Genomic DNA, 20,300 nt, shown 5'->3' with positions numbered 1-20,300 from the left:
TTTTAAAGTTTTATTTAAGTAATCTCAGGGCTCAACTCACAACCCGAAGTTAAAGAGGGGCTTGTTCTCCCACCTGAGCCAGCCAGCACCCCAGGGGTCTTTTTAATAATAGAAAACGTTTAGAAACCATTTCCTAAAACATTAAGTAGTTAAAAGTTGTCTCAGTTTGGAATCTCCAGGTTCTGTAACAGTGTCTGACAATAGAGATTTGTTTATTAAATAAACGAGTGCTTTAATCGTTTTACTCCTGGTCTCTAGTTGCTAGGAGGAAGAATCTCTCCATAGGAGAAGTTAATTTATTCAACTGTGTTAGGTACCTGTGGACACAGTCCCCTAAAGAAAGGAATGAGGCAGAGAAAAGGAGAACTCTTTAGGTTTGAGATCTTAACACAAGACACACACTTGACTGTGAAATTAGTGGATTGAAGGAGGATCAAGAAGGACTTTCTATTTGAATTGGATTTTAATTTTAATTCAGGTGCTTCATGGGGTAAAAATAAGGACATGTTTACAGTATTCAGGGCTTGCTTATCTCAAAGTATATATGGCCCTTTTTTATATATGTTGAAATCACTGTACATCCTGTAGTTATTTTTACTGAAAATTTCCTGTCTTTTCACGTGATGGTATAGTTCATATGCTGATGATGTCAATAGTGTCGCTGTATTCTGCCTTTTAAATACACCTTAATTTGTTTAATCTTTTTCATATTCAACATTCAGGTGGTTTTCCAGATTTTCACTGTAAACAGTCAGGAATTGGGTGTTCATGAAAAATCACCAGTTTAGGTATAAAGATGGAAAAGTAAAGTATGTCAGTCTTTTTCTTTAATAAGTACATTAGAGCACCAAGTCTGATTTTTTTTTAGATGTAAAATACATTCTTTAGAAAAAAAGCTTTTTTTAAAAGATGAAACTTTATCAGCATGACAGCTTCCTCTCGTTCCATTTTATTGTTTCCAGAATTGGGCCCTTTTATTTTTTTTAAATCTTTTTTAAAGATTTATTTATTTTAGAGAAGATAGTGTTTGCTTGTGCACAGGTGTGTTGGGAGAGGCAGAGGGAAAGCGTGAGAAATCTCAAGCAGACTCCCCTAAGTGAGGAGCCCAGTCCTATGACCCTGAGATCACGACCTGAGCTGAAATCAAGAGTTATTTGCTTAACCAATTAAGCCACTCAGGTGCAACCCCCCTTTTATTTTTTAAATGTAATTTAATTTAATTTGAAGCTGTAGCATCATTCATTAGTCTCTTCCCACCATTGTTAGCCAGTGTTAGTGTGTTGACATCATACTGCATAATTTTGTAACTCAGCTGTCCAGCATGGTAGCCATTAGCTACATGTGACTTAGTAAGTTTTGCATTTTTCCTCAGTTGCACTATTCACATTTCAAATGTTCAGTAGCCCCATGTGGCTGTTGGTTACTTTGTTGGAAAGTGCAGATATATAGAGCACTTCCATCATCCAGGGAAGTTCTGTTGGACAGAGCTCTTCTATAGTATAGTATCTTGGAGTCCTCAAAGTCTGTAAATACAAATAGTCACTTTTAAAAGTCATCGAAAGCGTTTAAGTTAGCAAAAGCTATTTTGTTAATTGTGTGAGTACCACCTCTTATAAAATACATATTTGGTTGTTGAAACTTATCCTTATGATCGTTTCTTTAAACATTTCATCAGACTGGATTTAAATGAAGGAATAAAAGCAGCCACCATTTATTGCTCCATGCCCTCTTTGCTCCACCCACTCCTATATTGTTGGCCTGAGGGGGTTCAGGGGGAAGAAGAGGGATGTCCCAGAGCAATTTACATTCCCTTGAGTGTAGGATTAATGCTACTACCGTGTGACCTAAAGAATTGTTCTTTACTCCTTTTGCTCTTCTGCCTGTTGTGGGTAAAAATTTTTGTGGGTGATAGAATATAATAATCTACGCTTTTTCCTTAGCTTTGTATGGGAGGATTCTCGTAACAGCAGCTCACCAACAGACAAACCCAAACTGCTTGCTCTTAGTGAAAGTTACGAACTGTTAATCTATGAATTTGATTTGAAAGACGGAAGATGTGAGGCAACCATTTTGTATAGCTGTAGTGAGGAGACCTTGCAAAAGCTCATTGAAGATCAAAATATCAGTAAGTATTTACAGGTGGTCTTTTAGCATGTTTAAGTCTGTGATATTACTATGTAATTTTATATACATTCCAGGGAAGGTTCTTATAAAGATGAAATTGGGGAGGGAGATTTGCCTTGTCCAGGACAGTGGCCACTAGTCACATAGGGCTGTTGAACATTTGAAATGTGGTTAATGTGAATTAAGATGTCCTCTAAGTGTCTAATACATACCAGATTTTTAAGGCTTAGTATAAAAAAGTAAAATATCTCATTAATAGTTTTTGTATTAATTAAATGTTGCGATGATATTTTGGATGTAATGGGGTAAATAATATGTAAAAATTAGTTTCACCTATTTCTTTTTTCAGCGCAGCTACTAAAAAATTTAAAATTGCATTGTGGTTTGCATTTGGGGCTGACGGTATTTCTGTTGGATAGTGCTGACTGATTACTCATCCTGAGGGCTGCAGGGAACAGAAATCAAAGTACTCAGGCTTCTGTATTAAAGGCAGTAGTATACTTGACACCCTTGATTTTAAGGTTCCTTCGTTTTTGTTTTTGTTTTTTTCTTTTTCAGATTTTTTGTTTTTAAGTAATCTCTACACCCAATGTGGGGCTTGAACTCACAACTCCAAGATCAAGAGTCACATGGTCTTCTGACTGAGCCCACCAGCTACCCCCCTTCTTTTTCTTTAAAAAACAAAACAAAACAAAAAAATTGTTTTTGTGAAGTTCCTGGGATAAGTAGGTTATTTATTTATTTATTTATTTTTAAATTTTTTTCTAATCTTCTGGTGTGCTATAAGACTCTGGCCATAAACAGAATGAACAGAGACATTGTAGGCTGTCTTTATTTATCCTCTTACCGACGAGTAATCACTTGCTTGGGTAGGTATGAGCAATAACTGCCTAGAGTCGGGCAAAGTATTGTTTCTTTGTTTCACCTGTTTGTGTTATGTTTACAAAATCAAATTTATGAACTGTAAAACTGACCAGTGAGTTTGAAATAATCTTCTTTTGTTTCCTAGATGTTTCTTTATTATCTTTGAGAATCCTGTCATTTCACAATAACACATCACTGTTGTTCATCAACAAGTGTATTGTCCTACACATTGTATTTCCTGAAAAAGATGCTGAGATTGGAGTACTCAACTGTTTCACGTTACCCTTGCCTACACAAGCAGTAGACAGGATTATTGACGTGCAGCTCTGCAGAGGAATTCTTTTTATTTTGAGTAGTTTAGGTTGGATCTGTATCCTTGGCAGTAAAGATGGGGATATCTAGGGGATCTAGGGGAGGAGACTACCTAGAAAGATGAGCCTTTTTCGGGTTTTTAGTCTTAGGGATTGGACTGGTATATAGGCAGAATGTTAGTTTTTCAGTAAAACTTTCCAAGGAAAAAGATCTTTCTGAACTTAAAATACTCACCTATATTGCTTTATATCCTATTGAAATATTTTCTATTATGTACATTTTTTTCATAGTCATGTGATCAACTTGTGTTCTTTCTAAACTATATATGCTCTATGTTACCCATTTATTCAACGTGCTTGTTGAATATCTACTATGTGCTTGTTCCAGAAAGGATTTCAAGGACTGCTTATGATGTGATAGGTTCATTTTCATAAATAAACATAACCCACTTATCTCTAATGATTCCATCATATTAGTAAATCATAGGGTTTGCTTAACCACTTTTAATTTGGTTTTGGAAATATTATAGTTTTCGGTTTTTTTTTTGGTCTCTAGCAGATCCATAGATCATTAGCAAAATTGTTCTGAAGACTTTGAAAATGACCCCTTACATGATTTTGGAACTTTTATTTCTGAATTAAAGGGATGGTTTTTCTACTTTAGATATAAAATAGCCTTTACTAAAATTTTTTATAAAAATGTCATAAAATGTTGCACTAACTTCATCTTTGTTGCGAGGTTATAGAATGGTGCTGTCCAGCATGGTAGGCACTATGATTCTGTGGCTGTTGAGCATTTGAAATTGGCTACTGTGATTGAGGAATGGAATTCTCAATTTTACTTAATTACTTTAAATTTAAAAGTTCATACGTGATTTAATTATTGGAGATCTTTTAAGTGTATTTACGTTCTCAGATGTGAATTTTACAAAACAAATACAGAGCAGATATTTTTTGATGAAAATTTAGTGTCTAAACTGAGATTTGCTACAAATGTAAAATACCAGATTTTGAACATTTGTATGAAAAAAAGTTGTAAAATGTCTCAGTTTTTTATATCAGTTACATATTGAGAAGGTAATATTTTTGATATATTGGATTAAATAAAATGTATTAGGTTCACTGGGTTTGTTTTACTTATTAAGGCTACTAGAAAATTTACAGTGATGAACATGTCTCACTCTTAGCATTGTTGTAGAACACTAGTGGAAATATTAGCAAGGTGTCATTCAAGGCCTGGCACAGAGTGGATTTTCAGCAAGTATTGCTGAATGAACTCTATCAGATTTATTGGGCCACCAACTTCATAGTCTGCTGATGACTATGATGAGGGCTGCCTCAGTATCCACTAACCCTACAAGGTTGCAGCCATGAGGTTTCCAAGGTCCATCCCATCCTGTGCTTGAAGTGGTGAGGCATACTTAAGACTGGAAATTTCCTTAACTCTTAACTCAAAGACATTTTTGACACTATGGATGGTACACACGTAGCCCATGTGGATTTAGCACTTCACCAAGAAGATGTGTGTAATGAGCAACAGCAGGAACCAGCCAAGATTTCTTCCTTCACTTCACTGAAAGTGTCTCAAGACCTAGATGTTGTAGTGATTGTCAGCTCCTCCAACTCTGCAATTGCTGTTAACTTAAATTTGTATTTCAGGTATGTAAATTATTGCAATCTCTAATTTGAGATAAACCTGTAGGAGGTTAAAAATGTACTTGTTAGCTTTTTTTTTTTTGAAACCTGTTTTATTTCTCTATTTAGCTAGATCGTGTTCTAGCTACTACCTAGTGAGGTTGTTACTGTAAAATTGTGCAAATGACAATTGGCTACCTTTTTATTTCGTAATGTATATCAAAGTTGTGATTTTGATTTATGTATGTTATATATGACATATCATCATGTAAGTAAAAAAGTAATCAAGCACAGTTTTAAAAATAATCAAGTACGTAATGTATAGTAGCACAGTTGGCTATTAATACATTTTTTACCCGTTTTTTGCCCTACATTAGAGTAGAAGAAAAAAGGATTTACCCTGAGTTGAAATTGCTTCTTATGTGCCTCAGGGTCCTGGCAGCCTTAGGGATTACTTTTCTCTTTAAGGACTTTAATAAGATATGTTAAGCTAGCTTGCTCCAGCTGAGGATTTCCTCAGGCATTTCCCTTGAAGGACCCGCACCTGTGGCTATCTAAATATATTAGTAAAAATTGAATTCTCCTTTGTGTTGCTTTTTGATTTAGATATTCTAGTTACTTCTGATTTTACAGTGTTTGAGAGAGGTATGCTACCAGCGGTTTAAGTACACACCCCAGCCTGTACATTGCAATTTCCTTATCTAAAGGATGCTAGTCCGCATTTATGACTTTCAGTATTGAAGGCCATTCAAAACCATTAGGATTTCTGGTCCTCACTTAATATGAATGAGATAGATAAATCCTTGAGTAATTGGGAGTGCACTTTGATGGCTTTTATGGCTTATTGTTTGGATCACAAGAAAGGACAAATTCATCTTCACATACCTACCAGAACTTCTTACCACTGTGATTTTTTAAAGTGGCCTTTTAATGCCTTTTTAAAAAATCTTTAAGCAGGAATGATTAGCACATTCTCAGATCATGTGCTTGTTTATCAGTAGGCCATTTTTACTGACTAAATTATATCCTGTGTATTTAGAGTTACCTCCTAATCATCTACTTTGGAAAATAATTTGATAGGTGAGGAGGGAGGAAAGCCTACTCAGCCACCCTGATCCTTGCCACTCAGATCCTTGTATGTAGGGTTCCTTTCCCATTGATGTTTTAGTAACACTTCAAGAGTTAGTAACACTTCAAGAGAGCTCTGAAGAGGGCATCAGGCATATTCCTTTGAACAAATTGCATTGAACTCAGCTATTTTAACATCAAAGCTAGTGTTTTGTTCCCAATAAATTTAGGGATCTGTCCTGCCCAACTAAATGAGTAATCTCTTTATTATTTACATGAATGCTCTTTAATGAGTGTGATTTCTCTAGAGTTGACTGCATATTTTATTTTCTAGCTGTTCTCTTAAGTTTAGAAATGTGTTTCTCTTTCTTCACTCCTGGTTCTAGCTCTTTTTTCCCCGATACAGAAAGTCAATCTCTCCTTTTCGTTTTATCCTTTAAGATCTACCTCTTTCATGAGGCCTTTTCTTACTAAAACCCCTTCCACTTGTAATTTTACACTCATTTTATCATTTTTCTTTTCTTTGAACTTGTGTAGCACTTTTGCTTTAAATTATAGTTTGGCCCTTAATTGTATAGTCTTGTATTATTTCTCTCATTTTTTCATGTGTCCTATAGAATTTGTAAGCTCCTTGAGAACCCAAACTCGTGGTTTATTCTTTCAGTTCATTGTCAGTGACTTTTTCTTCCAATTTACTTTAGCACTCCACTCCCATACTCTTACCCTGGCTTTGTCATTGTTTGAAACTGTTCCTCCCCCAAGTCACTATTCTCCACATCTCACTTCCTGACTGCAACTTCCCAAACTTTCCACATCACTTACTCAAGTACTCCCACTCTTGTCTTCTGACATCATTGAAATTTCCAGTCAGTTGACCTTCCACTCTCTAGCCCCTGTCTTGACTTCGTTCTCACCCTCATTTCAGCCCCTTTTCTGCATACACCCTAAACTCTTGCTCCTGCCTTATGGTAGCCCTTGGTCTGACAAAATCTACCCCCACCTCATTCTGCCTTCTCTGTCCCTGCACCCAAGCAACCAGGCGCTTGTGAGAAAACTACGAAGGAAAATCGATAGCACTATACGTTCACTTTTGCTACCTTCAACTGGTCTCTGAGTATTACCTGAAAATTTTATAATGATTTTTCATGAGCCCATTCTTTACAACAATGTTTTTAACCCTCTTTTCCTTAGGTTTCTACTCATCTCTTTGCCTCCAAATCTGGGGTGACATTGCCTCCTACTTTATAAAGGAAGTAGAATCTGTCTAATGAGAGTTCCCTCAGTTTCTCACATTAAGTTACAAACCCATTTTCCTGTACCCATCTCCTCGTCTTCCCTCCTATTACTGTGGATTCTCCTTCTGTGAAGGCCCATCCTTCTGTGTTCTGGATCCTATTTCTTCCTTCTTTCTTAGGGACTGTTTTCCATTTCCTTTCTTCTTTGTATCTCAAACCTGTTTTAAGTATTAGATCTGTATCTAGTTAATCACCAGGTCCTAGTCCTTCTACATCCTAAATGTTTCTTGAATCTGCCCACTTTTCTTAAGTCCTTTGTTATCACTCTCATCCATGCCACTGTCTGAACTGAGGTAAGGTCACAGCTCCTAATTGGTCTTTTGATGACAGCTCCTACTCCCTCAGCTTCATACTCTATATAATAACCAGAGTGATGTTGTTACAATTGTTATCTTATCAGAGAAATAGCCAGATACTAACATCTGGGGACAAGGCATCCACCTTTTGTTTGGGGGGGGGGGGGAACGACCATCTCCATGTGTCATCTTCTCTCACAGTTACCCTGCCTTCTCTAACTTCTTCTCATCATATCCTTGATACATGTATGTTAACATATTACCTTCAAATTGTAGAAAGGGTGAATAGTAATTTAACTAAGTGCTCAGGGTGTTTAGATTCCTCTCTTTCCTCCCTAGCTATTCTTCTGTATCTGATCATATTGCTTTTCTGCTTAAAACCCTTATTTAGCATCCCTCCACCAAGAAGAAACTAAAAATCCTTCATAGCCCATAAAGCCCTGCACCATCTCTCTCCTGCCAGGCTCTCCAGCCTCATCTCACACCATCTTGCTTCTCATTCCTTGTGCTTTAGGCACCTTTGCCTTCTTTGTGTTTCTCAAATGTGACAGCCCTCTTTCTGCATGTACTCTTGCATGTACACCCGCACTCGGATTTTGTCTTTCTGGTTCTTGTGTATTCCCCATCTCAGCCTAAATCTTACTTTGTGGTGACAGTATTGTGAGCAGTTAAAAACCTGGGCTTTATGGTCACATTGACTGGGTTCAAATCCAGCCCCACTGTTTCTCTGAACCTTTGTTTCCTCCTCATAGGGTGGTTGAAAGGTTTAGTTTATATAAAGTTTTTATCACAACATCTGCAATACAGTAGGCAATAAGTGCTTTTATCTCTTCATAAAACCCATAAATGTCAAATTCTTTTTTCTTAATTGAGATATAATTGACATACAATATTATATTCATTTCAGGTGTATAACGTGATGATTTCAGTATGTATGTATTATGAAATGAACACTACCAACAATTTGTTACCACACATAGTTATAAATGGGCCAGATTCTTCAGGCTGACTTTATCATTCTGCAATAAGCAATGGAGATAAGGAGTCCTGTTCACAGAAACTTATTGTTTGTACTATTCCTTCTGTGTGACATCCCCACCCCTCAGTTTTTAACAGGAGCAGTAGTAACACAGATTTGGATTTGATCATCATTGTTGATCATGGTTATCATTTTTAAATGTAGGCAACACCCAGGACACCTACTATGTGAAAGAACTCTAGAAGACATTCCTGTTGAAGGCCCCAAGGGGATAGATGAAGATGATCCTGTTAATTCTGACTACAACATGAAACTGACCAAGTTTTCCTTTCAAGTTGATAGGTACAGAAACTCCCTTTTTGGATTTACTTTTTTATTTCTATTTTTTGTGGTTTTTACTAAAGGGCTTTACAGAAGTAGACACTTTTTTTTTTTTAATGCATCTTCTTCCTGATGTAGTGTTTTATTTAGTGCCTTTCACTGTAACAGATGTGAGTTCTACCCTGTATTTCAGGTCTTGGAAAGCCCAGCTGTCATCACTGAATGAAACAATAAAGAGCTCCAAACTGGAGGTTTCCTTTTGTGCTCCATGGTTCCAGAATATTTTGCATTTGGAGTCCCCTGAATCTGGTAACCACAGTACCAGTATACTAGGCTGGGCCTTCATTGCACAGGACATAATGCACAGCCACTATAAGTTTCCACAGAAGGATCATGCCGACACCAGTGATCCAGGGAGATCATGGAAAATCATGAACATTAGTGAACAAGAGGAACCTGTTGAGCTTACTTGTATGTCTGTGACAGGATTCAGTGCACTGTTTACTTGGGCAGTGGAAGGAATGGGCTGCACCATTGGCCTTTGGGATTTGGAGACCCAGGGTATGCAGTGTTTCTCCCTTGGCAAAAAGTGTATTCCTATAGACGCTAGTGGAGACGAGCAGCTGTGTCTTGTCTTGACAGGTGAGAATGTCTTGTATCAGGTTGAAATCCATTGCTGAGAGGTGTGCTTGTAAAACCTATTTTATTTCTGCCCTGGAGATAGTAGTGTCTACACTCTCCTCTAAGTGGTAGTCTTTCACGGGGGATATTTGGTGTTACTCTTGGTACTGTTGTTCCCTGTACTTGATTTTTAATTAAGGTTAATTTTGCTCAGCTAAATGCTCAGCTCAGATACTAAATCAGAGTCTTAAGAGTAACACAGGTTGGTTTTAATCCAGAGAGTCTTCACTTGACTCATCTGTGGAAGCAAAAGTTGCAAGCTTGCTGCTTGTGGGCCATCTATGAAGCACAGATATGTTTTGTTTGGCTTTCACTATCTAAGCTCTTTTAAAAAGACCTTATTATAAACCTGTAAAATTGAGGATTTCCTGCTGTTACTGAAAAATTCTAAGATCTGGCAACACTAGGCCTGCATTCCTGCATAGTAATTTATAGATTGGAGCTGAATTTCAGTTCTCTTAGATGTGCCATTTTCTTGTTAAGTTTTTCTTGCACTTGTCTCACCACCTGTTTGGCCCTGTAGACATTTGAGTTTGCTATTTTGGATATATAGTCATTCAGCATTTATGCTATAACCTCCTGTAAAGCTTCTGAATGATGTGATCATACTGTGTGTCTCTTTAATACCCAAATTTTGGTAATTATGTATTTCCTTGTGTCAGGGGCCTGCTCTTTGCTTTATCTTAGTAAATCAGAAATGTAACCTCTGTAAATAGTTTAAAATTCCAAGAATTATTGTGCAGGAATAATAATAATAATAATAAAGCAGATAATAATAATAAAATAAAATAATAATAATAAAAAGCAGAAAAGTGAGATTTACTACTGTGTCATAGGATGCATGGTTCTTACTAGAATGTACCCTGTGGTCTGTGTTTAAAAAATAAAACTCCTCTTGGAAAAGCATTAAAAAATTGAATTAACTATGGTCAGAGTTGTACTTGGTGTCCAATAAATATATTTCTAATTACAGCACTGAAGTATGGAGTAATTAGAATTTAATTCATGTTATAATGCTAAACCCTAAGTCCTCATAACTTATTGAAAGTAACTTTTTTTTTCCCTGTAGAAAATGGACTCTCTCTGATTTTGTTTGGATTGACTCAAGAGGAGTTTTTAAATAGACTAATGATCCATGGAAGTGCCAGCACTGTCGACTCTCTTTGCCATCTCAATGGTTGGGGGAGGTGCTCAATCCCCATACATGCACTGGAGGTAACAAAATTAAATGTCTGTATGACCCCGCAGGATTATTTTTTGTCATATACTCTTATTTGATTGAAGATTTGGGAGAATTCGTTTAACCTAGCAGTTAAAAGAACTATAGTCTTTTAAAGATCTTATTTATTTATTTGACAGAGATCACAAGTAGGCAGAGAGGCAGGCTGTGGTGGGGAGGAGGGAGTGGGAAGCAGGCTTCCTGCTGATCAGAGAGCCTGATGCGGGGCTCCATCCCAGGACCCCAAGATCATGACCTGAGCCGAAGGCAGAGGCTTAACCCACTGAGCCACCCAGGCACCCCAAACTATAGTCTTTGCCCAAACATTTGCTTAGTTCTAGTCATTTCATTACCCGAATTCCACTAAACGGTTTACCCTTTTTGGCCTTAAAAGATATAAAATTATAATAAACAACAAGAAAGAAAAAGTTGCAAGGAGTGGAGGCAACAGTAAGCTGATAAGACTAAATGAAGTAGAAGCAGGCTATAGAAAGCATGAACAAGAGTGATCTTTTATTTCTCCCTGTGGTCCCTACTCTTCTCTCCAGCTGTAGAAGCAACATAACCTGAATTTGTATAGCATTTTTATAGTGCACACTCTTAGGTGCATTATCTAGTTTTGTTTTAAAATAACCACATGAGATGGGTTGGGTAGTTTTTTATTCATTTCATTTTACAGATGAAAAACCTTAGGCTCAAAGTGGTTGAGTGATTGGCTCATAGCCTTACTAATAAGAGCTGGAGCTAGAATCAAAGTCATATTACACAGCCTCTGAAAGGTCAAAAACTGAAATTATGTGCAAATTTGTATTTTAATGACAGTTTTATTAAAATTACATAGGGGGACCTGGGTGGCTCAGTCGGTTAAATCTCTACTTTCAGCTTAGGTTATGACTCCAGAGTCCTTGGATTGGGCTCTCTCCTCAGCTGGGAGCCTGCTTCTCCCTCTCCTTCTGCAGCTCCCTGTGGTTGTGCTCTCTTGCTCTCTCTCTCAAATAAGTTATTAAATCTTTAAAATACATACATAACCTAATTCACATTACATAAAATTTACCCACCTAAGTATACAGTCCAGTGGTTTTTAGTGTATTCAGACTCATATAGCTATCACCACTATCTAATTCCAGAACACTTTCATTAACTCCAAAAAGAAATTCTGTACTCATTAGCAGTCACTTAACATTTCTTGTGGCCTCTAAGTCCCAAACACTAGTATACTTTCTGGCTCTGAATCTGCCAATTCTGAATATTGCATATAAGTGAAAGTATGAAATATGTAGCCTTTTGTGACTGGCTTCTTTCACTTAGCATGTTTTCAAGGGTCATGGATGTTGTGGCATGTATCATTCATTTTTTGTATGGCTGAATAGTATTCCATTATATGGATGTACCACATTTTGTTTATCCATTCATCAGTTAATGGACATTTGGATGTTTCCACTTTTGGGTTATTATAAATAATCCTGTGAACAGTGGTGCACGAGTTTTATGTCCTATGTTTTCATTTCTCTTGCGTATACACCTAGCAGTGAAATTACTGGGCCACTTAACCTCCTGGAGAACCATACACTGGTTTCTCACAGCAGCTTCATTGTTAAACATCCCCACCAGCAGTGTGTGAGGGCACTAAGAGCGCCACAGTCTCACCAGTGCTTGCTATTGTCTACCTTTTTCTTATAACGATCCTTGTAGTTGTGTAGTCAAAATGGTACCTCATTGTGGGGCATGTGTGTGGTTTGTTTTAGTGTGCCCTCTGCTCAATGTCGGGCTTGCACCCACAACTCCAAGATTGAGAGTCACATGCTCTACGGACTGAGCCAGCCAGGGACCCCTCACTGGTTTTGATTTGCATTTTCTTAATGACTAATGATGTTCGACATGTTTTCATGTGCTTATCATCCATCATGTTTTCATGTGTTTATCATCCATTTGTAGATGTCTTTGGAGAAGTATCTGTTTACATCTTTGTCCAGTTTTAAATTTTTTGTCTTTCTTGAGTTCTAAGAGTTCCTTATATATGCTGGGTGCTAGACTCTGATGACTTTCAAATATTTTCTCCTATTCTGCTGGTTGCCTTTTCACTTTCTCAACAGTGTTCTTTGAAACACAAAGGTTTTTAATTTTGATAAAGTGAATTTACTTTTTTTTTTTTGTCTCAAGTGCTTTTGGTGTCATGTCCAAGAAACCATTGCCTAAACTGAGGTGTGGAGATTTACAAGAGTTGTATAGTTTCAGCCCTTATATTTAGATCCATGATATATTTTGATTAATTCTTGTACGTGCTACTAGCAAGGGATCCAACTTCATTCTTTTGCAGGCAGATACTCATTTCTTCCAGCACCATTTGTTGAAGAACTTACTTTTATACACTACATAATATCATTGTAGAAAATTTGAGTAATTGGGGGGAAAAAGAAAATTTGTCACCTGTAAATCTATTATCCAGAAGTAATCATGCCTATTTCCATATGGTTGTTTTTCTTAAATATTAATGATAATAATAAAGTGTTATTTCATTCATCTTCTTATCAGTCCTATAGGTAATACTATTATTAGCCCTATTTTATTGATGAGGGGACGCAGGTTAGGAAATCTAATTCAGATATACATGGACGGCCGCTGGTAGTTAGCCAGGATTTGAACCCAGGCAGTGTGACTACAGACCACAGAGAACACAGTGTGCCTTATATAGTGCTCGTACATGTGTGTGAGTTTCATAAGGATTGGATGGTACATGAGCGATCACTACCAACACCACAGAAATACAAACATGTACTGTACTTGCATATGGTATCCCATTGTGTAAATAGATCTTTATCCAACTTTAGATTTTTTTCCCGGTTTGCTGTTGTGAACCGTGTTGCTGTAAACAGTTCACATCTACTGCAGCACATGTGTAAACGTTTCTCTGCACTGGTAGTACGATTGCTGGTCATAGGACATGCACATCTTTCACTTCACTAGGTGATACTCCAGTTTTCCAGGGTTGATTTATCCGTTTATGCTCTTACCAGCAATGTATGTTAGTTTTCATTATTTTTTTTAAAGATTTTATTTATTTATTTATTTGACAGAGATCACAAGTAGGCAGAGAGGCAGGCAGAGAGAGAGAGGAGGAAGCAGGCTCCCTGCTGAGCAGAGACCCCGATATGGGGCTTGAGCCCAGGACCCTGGGACCATGACCTGAGCCGAAGGCAGAGGCTTTAACCCACTGAGCCACCCAGGCGCCCCAGTTTTCATTATTGATGTCTTTTTCAGTACTCAGCATATGCAGATTTTTAAACATGTTGCCATTCTGATACTATGATGGGTTTTAATTTGCATTTTTCTGCTGGTTAAGGTTGATGTATATACATTTGAATTTCTTTTGTAAAGTGACTGTTCATGTCTTTTGCCTATTCTTCCTTGGGGTGTTTGTTTTTTTCTTACTGGTTTGTAGTTTGTGTGTTCAGTGTATTCTAGATACTAATCCTTTGTTATAACTGGAGTGAATATATTCTAATGTATGGCTTGTCTTTTTATTTTCTTTGTGGAGTCTTTGATTTTAATGCAGTTCTAAATTTTAGTGTAGTTTCATTAATCAGTCTTTTACTTTTTGCATGTAATTTGTGACTTCTTCTATCCTTAAGTCATAAAGATGTTTCTATTATTTTTCCCGAAGTGTTAAAAATATGACTTTCACAATTGAGTCCTTTCCCATTTGGAACTTGTATTTATGCATAGTGGGAAGTAGAGACCCATCTCAGAACCATTTTTTTTTCCTAAAGTCCTTCCTTTTACCACTATCTGAAATCTCTGTGTGTCAAGTTTCTATCTATGCATGAGTTTTTTTCTGGGCTCTATTCTGGTCCATTGGTCTTTGTCTGTTCTGGGCCATTTCCACTCTGTCTTAATTATAAATCCCCTCACTTTATTATTGTTCAGGAATGTCTTTATTATTCTTTCTCCCTTAACACTCTTCCCTCTGTTTGGATCAGCTTGTCAAGTTTCATGAAAAACTGTTAAGATTTTTATTAGAATTACATTAAATCTATATATCAAGTTGGGAAGAATTGACATCTTTAGGATATTTAATATTCCTATCCATAAGCAAAGTTTCTCTCTACATTTTTTCATGTCTCCATTAATATTTTTCAATGAAACGTTACAGTTTTTATAGTTTTTCCATTAAGAGCTTATCATCTTTTGTTAGCTTTATTTTGAGTTTGGATATGTATTTATATTTAAATATATGTGTATTTATATTTAAGTACTATATGCTTAAAGGTAGAATGTGTTTATATATATTTAAAAACTATATTACATATTGCTATTATAAATGGTATATTTTTCAGTTACATTTGTTTGTTACCAGTATAAAGAAATACATTTAGGGGCACCTGGGGGGCTCAGTGGGTTAAGCCTCTGCCTTCAGCTCAGGTCATGATGCCAGGGTCCTGGGATCAAGCCCCGCATCGGGCTCTCTGCTCAGTGGGGAGCCTGCTTCCCCCTCTCTCTCTCTGCCTGCCTCTCTGCCTACTTGTGATCTCTGTCTGTCAGATAAATAAATAAAATCTTAAAAAAAAATACATTTACCTTTTATACATTGATTTTTGTATCCAACAAATTTGCTAAATTTTCTTCTTAATTTTAATAATTTATTTGTTAGATTTTCTTGAAGTTTATATATATTTAATGTACAATAATATCAAAGTAATACAATTTGGTTCCTTCAAATCCTTATTCTTTTTACTTCTTTTCCTTATTTTGCTGCTGGGACCTCTAGCATAATATCACTCAAAAGTAAGAGTGGGCAGCATCCTTGTCTCATTCCTGATTTTAAAAATGAATACCCGTAATATCTACCTATTAAAGTATGTGTCTGTGCACATGCATTCATGTATATTACAAAATGGGGTGCTTGGATGGTTGAGCATCTGACTCTTGATTTCAGCTCAGGTCATGATTCAGGTTCGTCATATCAAGTCCTGCAGTGGGCTCTGTGCTCAGCCAGGAGTCTGCTTAAGATTCTGTCTCCTTCTCCCTCTGCCCTTCCTCTCCCAGCTCCTCTTGCTCTCAAAAGAAAGGAAAGGAAAGGGAATGGAAAAGGAAAGAAAGAAACAGTCTTTATAAGATTGAGTTCTCCTTTTTCCTGGCTATGAATCTTTTTTTAATCATGAATGGGTATTGAAATTGTATTGACTACTTGGCCTGAATTTGTTGATACAGTCATATGAATCATCTCTTTTCATCTGTTACTGTAATAAACCACATTAACCAATTTTATTTTTATTGTGAACTATAACATGTATAAAAAAGTGTGCAGAATAGATATACAGTTTAACAAATAATTCAAAGCAGAAACTCTTGTAACCGCCAACTACCTCAAAAAAATAAAACATTATCAGCTATCCAGGAGCTCCTGTGATCTCTGGTAGTTTGGATATTAAATATTGTTTTGTTCTTTTAGAGGATATTCTGGGAAACAAAATATACATATTTAAATTATCAAATCCAAAATTCATAACTTTACCCTTCTGGATAATACAAGCCCACTGAATGCTTTAACCTTATTTACTTTCCCCCTACTTAAGTTACTGTTATGTTTGTTTGTTTTTTTTTAACCACAATAGACATCATTATTATGTATTTAGGTTCATTTCGTTTTATACAGGTTTGATACATCTCCGTGCTCTTTGTTTCTTCTCACATTTTAGGCCTTCTCTCTGCCTAGAGTATCATTTAGAATATCTTTGAGTGAGGATCTGACTGGTGCTGAACTCCGTTTTTATCTAAATAATATCTATTTTGCTGCTATTTTTGAAAGGTATTTTTGGGAGGCACGGAATTATAGGTAGGCAGTTGTTTCTTTCAGAACATTCATGATCACTTTCTACTGTCTTTTGGATTCTATTGTCATTGAGAAATCAGCTGTTATTTCTTTGAGGGAAGTTTAGTTTTTTCTCTTCAGGCTGCTTTTGCAAGCTTTTGGTTTTTAGTGTTCTCCAGTTTGACAGTGATTTTATGTCTCACTGATGAGTCATGATCTTTAGTTGGAAGAATATTGGTCTGATAGCAGTTCTTTAAAATTTGTTGATATTTCATTTCTGGCCTAGTAAGTACTCAGTTTTCACAACTGTTGCATGTGCTTGGACACTGAACGTATATTCCCCCCCACACACACACATTGTGTGAAGTCACAGTGGTATTTCAATCAGAAGCGCCTGGGTGGTTCATTCGGTTCAAGTGTCTGCTGTTGGCTCTGGTTGTGATCCTGGGTCCTAGGATTGAGTCCTGCACTGGGTTCCTTGGTCGGTGGGGAGCTGGGGAGCTGCTTCTCTCTCTGCCTACTGCTCCCCCTACTTGTGCGCTCTCTCTCTGGCAAATCAAGAAAAAAATAAAATCTTAAAAAAAAAAAAAGTAGTTAGCTTTTAGGTACTTACCTTAATTTCAATTTTTATTTTTTTATTTCTAGAATTACTATTTGGTCATTTTAAAAAAGATTTTTATTTATTTATTTGAGAGAGAGAGAGAGAACCAGTAGCGGGGTGAAGTCATTTGAGACTGGAGGGGATTTCTTTGATCTTATTATTTCTTTTTAAAGATTTTATGTGAGAGAGAGAGAGAGAAAGAGAGCATGAACAGGGGGAGAGGCAGAGGGAGAAGCAGACTCCTCCCTGAGCAGGGAGCCTGACTCTGGACTCTGGGGGGCTTGATCCCAGGACCCAGAGATCTCATATGACCTGAGCCAAAGGCAGCTGCTTAACCAACTGAGCCACCCAGGTGCCCTGGTCATTGTTTTTAAATATGTTATTTTGAGAATTTTCAAATTTACAGAAAAATTGCAATAAATAGTAAAAGGAACATCCAGTTAACCTTCACCATTCACCAGCTGTTAACATTTTGCCACATGTCTTGACTGTGTATTTTGTATTTTTTTTTTTTAAAGATTTTATTTATTTATTCGACAGACAGAGATCACAAGTAGGCAGAGAGGCAGGCAGAGAGAGGAGGAAGCAGGCTCCCCGCGGAGCAGAGAGCCCGATATGGGGCTCGATCCCAGGACACTGGGATCATGACCTGAGCCGAAGGCAGAGGCTTTAACCTACTGAGCCACCCAGGCACCCCTGTATTTTGTATTTTTGCCAAACTATTTAAATGTTACTTCATAACTCTTTACTTTGGCATATACTTCTTTTTTTTTTTTTAAGATTTTATTTATTTATTTGACAGAGAGAGAGATCACAAGAAGGCAGAGAGGCAGGCAGAGAGAGAGAGGGAAGCAGGCTCCCCGCTGAGCAGAGAGCCCGATGTGGGGCTCAATCCCAGGACCCTGAGATCATGACCTGAGCCGAAGGCAGCGGCTTAATCCACTGAGCCACCCAGGCGCCCCTGGCATATACTTCTAAGAACAAGAATATTCACTTATTTAATCATATACAATTCAGTTTTACCTCCCACCACCCAGAGCAAAGGCAATTTTTTTATGGTCTCCCTTTGGGGGCAGTTTTTCCAGTTTATCTGTTTTGGACAGTGTCACCTTGTGTGGACCCTAGGTTTATCCTCTCTTCCTCCATGTATAACTTCCACCAGTACCTCTCACCTCAACCTGCCTGGTCTGTTAACCAACAGAACTTCAAAGTGTGGTCCCCAGACTAACAGCTGTCACCATCACCATTACCTGGAGATTTATTAGAAATGCAGATTTTTAAGTCCTACCCCAAATTTACTGAATCAGAAACTCTTGGGGGCAGGGCTTAGCAATTTACATTTAAACAAATGCTCCAGATAATTCTTAGGCACAGGGATTTAGGGTAGGAGTGGTAAACTTTCTCTGTAAAGAGCCAGATAGTTAAGTATTGTAGGGTTTGCTGGTAGGTTTCTATTGCAACTACTTATATATGCCATTGCAGCCATTGGCAATATGGAAATGAATGGGGAAATGGGTGTGGCTGTGTTCCCATAAAACTTTATTTACAAAAACAGGCAAGAGCTGTGTTGATGGGCCTTAGTTTTCCAACCCCTGCTTTAGGCCATCAGAAAGATGCAGAATCTTTCAGGTAGCAGTTGGTTTTAGAGCCGTTACTTTTCTGGATTTGTCTTTGTTCTCATTTTATCCTGGGAGAATTTTTTGTTTCCAGCATTTAAAGATTATGTGTGTGTGTGTGTGTGTGTGTGAGAGAGAGAGAGAGAGAGAGAGAGAGAATCAATTTTTAAGTGCGCTGTATGGAAAGCTTCCTCAAGATGCCTAGTCAGAAATGGGAATCTGTTTTTAGCCTGCTTTTTCAGTGAACTTTATATCCTACTGCTTTAACATTTTAATTCAGATGGACTCTAACTTACCTAAAATGATGGTCCCCAAGTACCTAGCTTTGAGTAGTATTAGAATTACAGATGGTAGAGTTGGAAGTGTTTTCTATTCTAACTTCCTGTTCCTACTGAAGCAGAAATTGGTGTTCAGAAAAGTTGGAGACTTGCCCCCATTGCATAATCATTGTCAGAATCCTCACCAGAACCAGGGTACTGCCGCAAGATAGGTAGCCTTGTGTCTCTTGTAGTCTCAGTGCATTACATTCTAAAGTTAAAAAAGTAAAAAACCTGTATCCCCAATTTTTTCCTATTGTAATTTTTTTCTGATTTTCTCCTGTTTCAGGCTGGAATAGAAAATCGTCAGCTGGACACAGTAAATTTCTTTTTGAAGAGCAAAGAAAATCTTTTGAATCCATCCTCAAAATCTTCTGTACCTGATCAGCTTGATGACTTCCCATCTTATTTGTATTTAAGAAGTAAGTAGAAAAAGCTTCTATATTTGTATTTATCATTTTATCTTTTTGGTGATTTTCATATTGTTGTGCTTTCTGATGACTGACAGACTTGCTGAAACTCAATGATGACATTTTTATACTTTGTGGGATCTTGAGTGAGTTGTAAGAATCTATAAATGTTCTCATTCTAAGTGGAGTGTTTATTGTTCATATCCTTTCCTGTCCTTTGTATTTTTAGTATGAAAGGAAGAGATGACCTTCTAAATTCAAGAGAATTTTGTTCAAAGGAGGATAAAATTCATTTGCAAAATTGCCCACTCTTGCAGCTATCTGAGATATTTAGTGAAGGGGGAGTTATGGATTGAGACTTCTTATAAGAATTTTTAGCCTAGGGGCACCTGGGTAGCTCATTTGATTAAATGTCTGCCTTCAGCTCAGGTTCCTGGGATCGAGTCTCATGTTGGGCTCCCTGCTCAGCAGGAAGCTTGCTTCTTCCTCCACCTGCTGCTCCCCCTACTTGTGCTCTCTCTGTCAAATAAATAAAATCTTCAAAAAAATTTTTCTGCCTAGGGGCACCTGGGTGGCTCAGTGGGTTAAAGCTTCTGCTTTCGGCTCAGGTCATGATCCCAGGGGTCCTGGGATCGAGTCCCGCATCCGGGCTCTCTGCTCAGCAGGAGGCCTGCTTCTTTCCTCTCTCTGCCTTGCCTCTCTGCACTTGTGATCTCTGTCTTCAAATAAATAAAAATCTTTTTTTTATTTTTTA

The 20,300-nt window shown here is 37.3% G+C and overlaps 1 protein-coding gene across 1 annotated transcript in view; it reads left to right on the top strand.

The window, feature by feature from the left end:
* The window catches only part of SPG11 (SPG11 vesicle trafficking associated, spatacsin), an 87,932-nt gene that overhangs the window by 993 nt on the left and 66,639 nt on the right, over positions 1 to 20,300 (top strand). Inside the window, 7 exon segments of the mRNA XM_080808204.1 lie at positions 1,941 to 2,125; positions 3,134 to 3,358; positions 4,757 to 4,958; positions 8,777 to 8,914; positions 9,087 to 9,535; positions 10,644 to 10,789; positions 19,426 to 19,558. Coding sequence (XP_080664330.1) covers positions 1,941 to 2,125; positions 3,134 to 3,358; positions 4,757 to 4,958; positions 8,777 to 8,914; positions 9,087 to 9,535; positions 10,644 to 10,789; positions 19,426 to 19,558 — 1,478 coding nt within the window.

This window comes from Martes martes (assembly GCF_963455335.1).
Source record: "Martes martes genome assembly, chromosome: 7".
In the NCBI taxonomy this organism is placed as follows: Eukaryota; Metazoa; Chordata; class Mammalia; order Carnivora; family Mustelidae; genus Martes; species Martes martes.
The sequence above is the reverse complement of the archived record's forward strand: the minus strand, read 5'-3'. Positions and strand labels throughout refer to the sequence as shown.